Genomic DNA, 9,798 nt, shown 5'->3' with positions numbered 1-9,798 from the left:
GTTTATATGACCCCCTTTCAAAGAGTCTCTCATTTATCACTTTCTTGCAGATATATGGTGCCTTCAGAAAGTGTTCATACCCCTTAACTTATTCCTCATTTTGTTTTCTTACAGCCTGAATTCCAAATGGATTAAATTATAGTTTTTTTTATCATCTCACCCAGCTACAGACAGTACCCCATAATGACAAGGTGAAAACATTTTTAACATTTTTTTCAAATGTAAAGAAAATGAAAAACATAAATATCTCATTTACATAAGTTTTCACAATACATGTTAGAATCACCTTTGGCAGCGATTAAAGCTGTGAGTCTTTCTGGGTAAGTCTCCAAGAGCTTTGCACCCCTGGATTGTACCATATTTGCAATATCACAATATATACATACAGTACCAGTCAAACGTCTGGACACACCTACTCATTTAAGGGTTTTTCTTTATTTTTACAATTGTATACATTTTAGAATAATAGTGAAGACATCAAAACTATGAAATAGCACAATTGGAATCATGTAATAAGCAAAAAAGTATTAAACAAATCAAAATATATTTTATATTTGAGATTCTTCGAAGTAGCCATGAAGTTCTTCATGGTCGAATTGCTCCATTGAAACCACTACTTATGGACGGACACCAATAATAAGAAGAGACTTGCTTGGGCCAAGAAACACGAGCAATGGACCTTAGACTGGTGGAAATCTGTCCTTTGGTCTGATGAGTCCAAATTTGAGATTTTTGGCTTTCAATGTGTGTGTAAAGTATCAAGGGTGTTTAGTAGGGTCTACTCTTCATTATAAAACTATTTGTTGAATGGTTTAAAATCCGTCAGAAGCTGCTTTCAATTCATGGTGGCTCTGAATAAGTCTTGACGGAGACAGAGCTTGTTTTGCCAAGGAAAGTGAAAAGGACTGAGGGAAAGTAAAATGGAAAATACATGGAAAGGAACATGGAAGAACCTCAAAGAACATTGCATTTTCAAGATCATGTAACATCAAACATAACATCAAAATGCATCTTATATTCCTGCCCTTACAGAAAAACCACATGATTTCAACTTACATTTTATGTGAAATCATGTGAAAACATGTTTTGGAACACAACGTGATCACATTTTCACATGTGTAGTTTAATGTAATCACATGTTGCTCTACATGTTATCACATTATCTTCACATAAGATTACATGAAAACATGTTTTTGGAACACTTCCCGTGTTCACATGTGAAATTCATGTGTGTTTTGCGTATCTGACTGGATAGGATGGGTGATTCAGCAGAGGACAGAGCGAAGCTGACCAGCCAACAGGAACTGTGTGTCCCTGACAAGCAGGCTACCAAACGCCCTGCAGTTCCACACTCAATGTTCTTAATAATGCTTTAAAATGCACATGTACGATTGTGCATGTGTAATGGGTTGAAAACAAAGTCACTAAAAACAGACACACATTTATTATACCCCCCCACCACCCCCCAATTTGTTTATGTATTTGTCTTAATTAATCTAAATTGTGTTTTCTACATACTTTAGCGTTAGCAGTCCATCAGGCCAATAGATGGCGCTGTTGCACTGTTGTAGCAGGAGAAATAGCAAGTTCTGGCCAAGCGCTCACCATTCTGCAGAATAAGGATCAGAACTTTACTGAGCTAAACTGGGTCTGTTCTTTTTACAGGTATGTAACAGAACTTCCAAGCGTTCAAATATATACACAATATGTAAAAACATGCTATTTAACAACTTTGTCAAGGTATTATCACGTTAGGAAAGGTCTTGTTTTGGCAATTGTGTCGAACTGAGTGAGATTTAATATTCCAACAAATTGGTGGTCTAGAATTCTTACTCAAATGCAACTTTGATGTTGGTAAAAACCCTATTAAGCTTGCAAACTTTCATAAACAAGTACTTCTAACTTGGAACCTCATGTACAAACACAATTTCTCCCCTCATAGGTATACAATCTGGAATAGTCTTTGTTTTTCCAGAACTGGTTTGACAACAACAATATTTGGGTTAAACAATTACTGAACAATGATGGACAACTATATGGTTATCCAGAATTTATTAGAACACACAATGTTACATTCACTCCTGAGGAGTATCAAATTGTTGTTAGAGCTGTCCCTAAAGGTGCTATTCTTATTTTAGGAGAATATAACAATACTCCAAGTGCAACTGTTGAGGATTTTGTAGCCTCAATACAATTAGAAGGAATTGTCATTTTAAACTATAAATGTAATAACATGTATATAAGGAAACTATGTCAATATGTTACTATTCCCTCTGCTAAAATGTACTGGACTGCAGCCCTAGGACAAGTGAACTGGAACAAAGTTTTGTTGTTATCTGGTAAATATTGTATATCTAATAAGGTGAAAGAAGTATCATACAAACTCATTCATAGAATCTACCCTGTAAAGACCGTTATTATACATAGATTCAAAATAGCTATTGATAACAAATGTGTATTTTATGATTAGAGACTCTTGACCATTTATTTTGGGACTGCTCTTATGTCAGAAGATTTTGGTGTGAGTTAGAATATTTTATTTTAAAAGAAACAACTATTAATGTTAATTTGAAAGACTCTGATATTATGTTTTTTTTTAACCAAATTATATGGACCCTGATTTAACTTTTATTGTTCATTTGTTTATCTTTCATGGAAGATTCTTTATCCATAAAATGAAGTGGGCAGAGAACAAACCCCTTTTCACATTATTTAAGATAGAATTGAAATATTATTTTCAAATTATCAGTAAATTTAAAACCAAAAAAGCAATACGCACCATAAAAGTATTTAACAAATTGAAAATGAATCTTGATATGTAATACCCCTGTCTGTTAGGTTCATTTACTCTTGTTTGTATATTTCAGTTTTTTGTATTTGTTGTGTTCATAATAAAAATGTATAAATGTTTTTTAATAAATAAATAAATAGAATAAAAACTTCTGTTGTTCCGAGGTAAAATGAGCTAGCAAGTTAACAAGGGCAGCCCAATGTCTCTAAAATTGTAAATGTACCATCTCTGATTCCACCAGACTGCTGCTCACGGACAGAAGAGATGGACTTCAACCATCAATAGCCAGGTAACGTTAACTTAATGTTAGCTAGCTATCTAACGTCGGTGTTGAGAGTGAGTGGTGTAACGGCTGCTAAAAAAGGAACTACATAATATAACACTAACGTTACCTAACTACCAACGGCGTTAGCTAGCTAACGTTAGATCTGCCTGCCATTGATATTTAACTCAACTCAAGATAGCTAGCTAAAGTTAATTGTTCATAATCTAACGTTAATTATGGCATCTATAAAACGTTAACTAGTTACTGCTGTACAGTAACGTTAGCTAGCTAGCGATGTTGAATGAAGCTACTTTTTTTAAGCTAGTTTGTAGCTAAAGTACGTTAGTTAAAACTGCATCGCCTGTCAATGCACGGTTGTCTTCATAGGTCGGAGGCTCATAGTTGGCACAGTTTAGACAAGATAACACTTTAGGGGTTGTTAACTACATACAGATAAAATGTCACTGGACCCATCGGGTCTGCGGTCTATTTTTCAGGCTAGAGACCATGTTGTGGAGCCTTCGGTGGACAAGCGGTCATTTGATTGATGAAGAGATGGCCAGCAATCTAATTGCTGTTGCAGAGGAGTTCCTACAAGAGGCAAATGACATCCAACAACGGGAACCTTACGAAAATGGCAAGTTGTTATATTATATTATATTATATTGTATCATTTCTTTTGTACAGCATGTGTGGCAAAGGCGGAGATTGTATCATTTTACATGTCCTGTGTTAAGTCTCCTGTGTCAAGTCAATCAATGAAAAAAACATTTGGTTGGCCTATAATGCTGTTTTTAAATTCTATATGGTGATCTTATAGTCTTTTAACCTAAAGTTTTTAGGAGTGTATTTTGTTATTATCTATTGTATTTTTTATTTCAGTATCCTATCAAGCGCCTTTGGAGGGAAGGCGGTATCACATCACCAAGGAGCAGCTTGAGTTCCTCATAGATTGTCATATGATGTAACGCCCTGGCCATAGAGAGGGGTTATTGTTCTTTATTTTGGTTAGGCCAGGGTGTTACATTGGGTGGGCGTTCTATGTTCTGTTTCTATGTGTTTGTATTTCTTTGTTTTGGGCTGTGTGTGGCTCCCAAATCAGGCACAGCTGAAGTTCGTTGCTGTTGATTGGGAGTCACACATAAGTGCATGTTTTTCCGTTGGGGTTTTGTGGGTAATTGTTTCTGTTCGTGTTACTGTGTTTAACGTGACAGGACTGTTTTGGTTGTCTGTTTATTGTTTTGTATTGTATAGTGTCCGTTTTCTCAATTAAATATGACGAACACTAACTCCGCTGCGTTTTGGTCCGCTCTCTCTAAAGGCAACCGTTACATATGACCATCAGACAAATGGCAGATGTTCTCAATGTGTAGCACTCTGTGGTCTAGCGGCGCATGAGGTAAGTTATCGTAATTGAATAAAGCAATTGTAACACAAGCGGGAGCTCTCTACGTCCACTTTTGATTTGATCACATTCCTGATTGATGTATCTTTTTGTGTTTTATTTTTGTATTTAGTCATTTTCAGCTTTTCAGGTCCTACTCACTGTTGTGAGATGCTCAGCTGGATGAGAGGATCGAAGAGCTGATATCAATAAAAACAGAATGGTGTCACTATAAGAGAAAAAAATGGTTTTGTAAAACAAATGCATCTTGTTTTTTAGGTGGATGATTGTTATCCATGGTGCTGTGGATGGTTACAGCAGACTTGTTGTGTTTCTGAAGGCCTCTGACAACAACAGGACTGCCACAGTCATGGAGTCATTCGAAGCAGCCATCACCAGCTACGGAGTACCATCCCGGGTGAGATGTGACCGGGTGGTGAAAACAACCGCATCTGTGCCTTCATGGAGCAGTTCAGGGGTGGTGAGAGGGGAAGTGCCCTCAGAGGAAGGAGCACTCACAACCAGAGGATAGAGTGGCTGTGGGGGACGTCTGGCATGGAGTCTCCAACGTTTACCATGACCTGTTCACCTTCTTGGACGGAGCAGATCATCGACATCAACAATGAGGTGCACCTGTGGACACTGCACTTTGTGTTCCTGCCACGGGTGAACAGAGATCTTGCTGTGTTTGCCAGTCAGTGGAACCACCATGGGCTGAGGACTGAACAACGGCAGTCACCTCTGCAGTTGTTCGTCTCGGGTTCCCTGGCAATGCAGAGGGCCAATCTGACAGCAGTAAGGGATTTAATTTAATATTAATGATCATAAGATAACAATAACAGCCAATATGGACTGTATAATTTAATATTAATGGTCATTAAGTAAACAATAACAGCCAATATGGACTGTTTAATTTAATATTAATGAGCATTAAGTTAATAACTTCCAATATGGAAATACAGTGCATTTGGAAAGTATTCAGACCCCTTGACTTTTCCCACATTTTGTTACATTAGAGCCTTATTCTAAAAGGTATTAAATAAATAATGTAGCGTCATACCCAAGAAGACTCGATGGTGTAATCACTGCCAAAGGTGCTTCAGTAAAGTACTGAGTAAAAGGTAATAAATGTAATGTTTCCTTTTATTTATACATTTGCAAAAATGTCAACCTGTTTTTGCTTTGTCATTATGGGGAGTGTAGATTGATGAGGTGAAAAAATGATTGTATCCATTTTTGAAGAAGGCTGTAAGGTAATAAAATGTGGAAAAAGTCAAGGGGTCTGAATACGTTCCGAATGCACTGTACTGGTCCCGTGTGGCTCAGTTGGTAGAGCATGGTGTTTGCAACGCCAGGGTTGTGGGTTCGATTCCCACGGGGGACCAGTACAGGGAAAGAAATGTATGCATTCACTACTGTAAGTCGCTGTGGATAAGAGCGTCTGCTAAATGACTAAAATGTAAATGTACAAACAATAGAGATGTAACTAGATAAATGCTTAAATGTTGATGTGCAGTTACATTTTCAAACACTCAACTGCTACTGTAATTTAGTGCTACTGGATACAATTATGTATCGTAAAAATGTTTTTATGCAACACCGAAATGTGGGGAATTCACAATACCGGCGGTCATGAATTCCCTAAAGGCATTGTAGGTGCTATGAAGATGGAGCCTTAGTGTCACAGCACATGTGTTTGCCTCCGGGTACTTTTTCTTCTGCTGCCCAGCGAGACGCCCTCGCGCTGTGTGGAGGAATTCGATGGTCGGGGTGTCCTCAAACCCAAGGGGTGGCACCACCGTTGCCCCAGTAGCAACCTCCAACACCAGCGCCACTGTTAGAGGAGGACATTCTCCATCTGAGGAGTACACAGTAAAACCATTAAAGTACATATTTAAATCACAAAATGGAATAATATGCAGTTACCGATAAACTGGAACAATTGACTATTTTACCTTGCACCTCAGCCAGCCAGTTGAACCAGTGGCAGATGGTGTCATTCTCCAAACACCGCCGGTTGCATTCAGGTATGGAATAGGTTACTTTAAACAGGTCCCTGGCAGTGGAAGGCTTTATGGAGTCCACAAAAAGTGCTCGGAAGCTGCCCTATGGTTCCCCAATCCTTCAAGCAGCCCAAGAGAGTTGAGACCATATTTGAACCTGTTATGGTTTAAAGACTGTATGTATATTTAAAATAAGTGTAATAAAACGTATCCTAATATAAAACAGGGAAATAGTCCATGATCTTTAAATCAGTAAAAGAACCTACAATAAGTCTGTTTAATCACAAGATTCACACCTAGCTTACTTACAAAGCAAGCACTGTGTCCTCATGTACTACATGGATATAGGGAAAATGTACCTATCCTGTTCAGCTGCCGGATGGTAGGGTCAGCGATCAGGCAAACCCTCATAGTTATCAACCTGCTTCTCCCGGTTTGCCGCCTTTGGACTCCAGCATTATTCTGTCTCCTGAACGATTGAAATCTGAAATGTGCAAACGTTATAAGTTACAATAATGACACTCAGCATAATCGACGCCTCCCATACTCGCGCACCCCACGGTAGCTGTTGCAATCATTAGCAAGCTAACGTTACTAGGTAGTTGTGCCGGTTAATGTTGGCTTTTGCCAGGTATACCTAACCTACCAGAATGAATCCTACCTTTGAACCACCCGATCCTCCTGGGGGGGTTGTAAAGGTGGTTGCACTTGGCTGGCAAAACTTAAAAAGCGGTCTCTCATGTTTTCAAGGTCTGACATGACTTAGTCGTTTGTTGGTGATGATGAATGAGAAGTTTTTCATATAGTGATTGGCCAACATTTGCATATAGTTTACATATTGTTATTTAACGTGTATCTTTTTGACACTCAAAGACCCAAACGGCGTTCCATACAGTGAACCCAGCGGAGAGACGGGAGCTGCGGCAGAACGAAAAGAAGAGGGAGGGTCTCCTCAGCCCAGCAGAGAAGTGGTCTCAGCTCCAGAAAGGCACCCACCACAGAGAGAGAATGGAGTGAGTATGTCCAGTTATAAAGACTTTAAAGTTCATGGACAGATCGGAGATCAGAATCAAAAAGATAAGCTCAGCTTCAGCAGCCTAGAACATCAGATTGAAAATGGACGGAGAAAAGGCTACCATGAATTAGAAATCATAGAAGCAGTAATCAGAGCTGTGAGCCACAGGGCTTAAGATGATGAGTTATCTGGAGGGAAAAACAGACATGACACTCTACACACTAAGGCAATTCTTGAGGACACATTATGCAGATAAGGATGCTACTGAACTCTATCACAAGTTGACTAAAGCAACACAAGAGTCGGGAGTCTGCCTTGGACTTCCTAGTCCGAGTCTTTGACCTGAGACAGAAAGTGTTATCAGCCTCAGCTCGTGCCCAATCAGGACTGAAATATGGCACAGTTAGTTAAGAGTCAATGCCTGCAGGCCATTGTTACAAGATTAACAAATGATAATGTCAGGGCAGAGATGAGAGTGCATCTCCAGAATATTAACACCAGTGATGAACTGTTGCTTGAGAAAATGCAAATTGCCCAGGGCAATGAAAGCGAATGCATGCAAAAGGCCAGGATTTCCCGTAAGTTCACACTCACACGAGTGAACACAGAATAGAGTGAGGATAACGGGGATAGAGGAGAGAAATGTGAACAGGCAGAGCCCTCACAGACCACAGTCCAAAAACAAAAGAAATACAATCCTCTCCTGAGTAAAACTGATGCGAGCAATGAAGCAATCAAACAACTGACCTGTCAGGTTGCCTCATTAGTACAGTCAGTGCAGGGCCAGGGTGACAGTTCAGTTAGGAATCGCTCCAACAGAAAACCAAGTCCAACCAACAGGGAGAAAAGACAATGCAAAAGTTGTTATGAGACTGGTCAACAGACTTGCCATCATTGCTACAAATGTGGCAGTGATTGCCATTGGGCAGCAGGATGTAGGATCAGGGGCAACGCATATCCATCAGGAAACGCCTGGGGGTCACAACCATGGAATGGGGAGTGACCTCAGATACATCTAGTTCCATCCAGTGTTGTAGTGAAAAGGTGGAGAGAATCTCAGAGTTGAAGTTGTGTTCATTGGAGAAACCTGGAAAAACTGGAGAAACCAATCATTGGGTTTAATGTAATTGAAGAAATAGTTCAAACAAAAAGTAACAAGGAGCCCTCAGAGCTGATGTATACAGTAAAGATGCATAGAAATGCACTTAAGCTAGGACAGGGAAAGGCAAAGACTCTACTCAATCTGCTTCAGCACTCAGAGTACACGGAGGAATGCTTGCTTACAGCAGGCAGACGTGACGTTGTCATTCCAGGTGGACAAACAAAATGGATTCATCCCTGTATTCCAAGAGGGGCTCCCTTCAATGATGAAATTGTGTTATTTGAACCAGACGTGAGAGTGATCTGGGGCCTGGACCTACAAAGTCAGGTTGTGAAAACATATAAACGGCCACCTTGAAAAGTTGACATTGCAGTAGTGAATACTACCAAACATGACATTACCTTACCAAGACAAACAGTGATAGGGACATTACAGAGAGTAGTAGCGTGTCACCTGGTTCCTGTGCCCAGATGAGAAAAGGTTACTGTAGCACAGGTTCAGGACAGATCCCCACCAGAACCTGGCCCTGACAACGGTCAAATAGAGTGGCGGGACCCACCTGTAGAGGTTCAGCACTTGAGCCAAGAACAACAAGAATTTGTCAAACGGATGCTCAGAGAGGAATGAGCTGTTTTCGCCAAAGATGACATGGACATAGGGTGTATTGAAAATCTCAGAATAGAGATAACATTGACTGATAACATACCAGTGGCAAAGAGATACAACGGTGTGCCACGCCCCTTGTATGCTGAGGTGAAGAGCCACCTTCAGGGGCTCCTGAACAAAACTTAATCAGGAAGTCAACTTCATCATACGCATCACCTTTGGTCTGCGTACGGAAAAAGGATGGGAGTTTAAGACTTTGTGTTGATTACAGGGGATTGAACAAGAAGACTGTTCTGGACAGGCATCCTGTTAGTTTTGAGGCCAGTGAAATGTTTGGGACAACATTTCGTTTTTGCAGGGGGGTGTTGTAAGGGGCTTAATACACTTGTATTCCAGCCACTAGGTGGTACTCTGGTGAAGCCCATGGGAAATAAAGAAATATTGTTTAAGTGAATTGGGAAGAGTAAGAATGAAAAACTAAAGAAAGACTAAACGGCTGTTACCTGTGCTGACATGATTAAAAGTGAAGTAAACCGTACTTTTCGCGTTGTACTTTATATGATAAGCTCATTGGAAGGGTAACGTATACAGGATGTACATAAATGGGCATAAACACGTGACACAGAAAATAA

At 39.8% G+C, this 9,798-nt stretch overlaps 1 protein-coding gene across 1 annotated transcript; it reads left to right on the top strand.

Annotated features, from left to right (window-relative positions):
* Window positions 1-2,954: 2,954 nt before the first annotated feature.
* Window positions 2,955-9,784, top strand: LOC123730970 (uncharacterized). Its single transcript, XM_082970336.1, has 5 exons — window positions 2,955-3,080; window positions 3,554-3,693; window positions 3,939-4,455; window positions 4,720-5,235; window positions 7,317-9,784. Exons 4-5 carry the CDS (start codon window positions 4,903-4,905, stop codon window positions 7,458-7,460), a joined length of 477 nt encoding a protein of 158 aa, XP_082826462.1. The 5' UTR covers window positions 2,955-3,080; window positions 3,554-3,693; window positions 3,939-4,455; window positions 4,720-4,902; the 3' UTR covers window positions 7,461-9,784.
* The last annotated feature ends 14 nt before the right edge of the window (window positions 9,785-9,798 follow it).

This window comes from Salmo salar, chromosome 27, assembly GCF_965601325.2.
Source record: "Salmo salar chromosome 27, fSalSal1, whole genome shotgun sequence".
Classification (NCBI taxonomy): domain Eukaryota; kingdom Metazoa; phylum Chordata; class Actinopteri; order Salmoniformes; family Salmonidae; genus Salmo; species Salmo salar.
The sequence above is the reverse complement of the archived record's forward strand: the minus strand, read 5'-3'. Positions and strand labels throughout refer to the sequence as shown.

Excerpts from the sequence above, each read along its gene's own strand:
- LOC123730970 (XM_082970336.1), top strand. The coding sequence starts at position 4,903 with ATGGAGCAGTTCAGGGGTGGTGAGAGGGGAAGTGCCCTCAGAGGAAGG. Across the intron at positions 5,236-7,316 it reads AGAGGGCCAATCTGACAGCA|ACCCAAACGGCGTTCCATAC; the intron begins GTAAGGGATTTA and ends TGACACTCAAAG.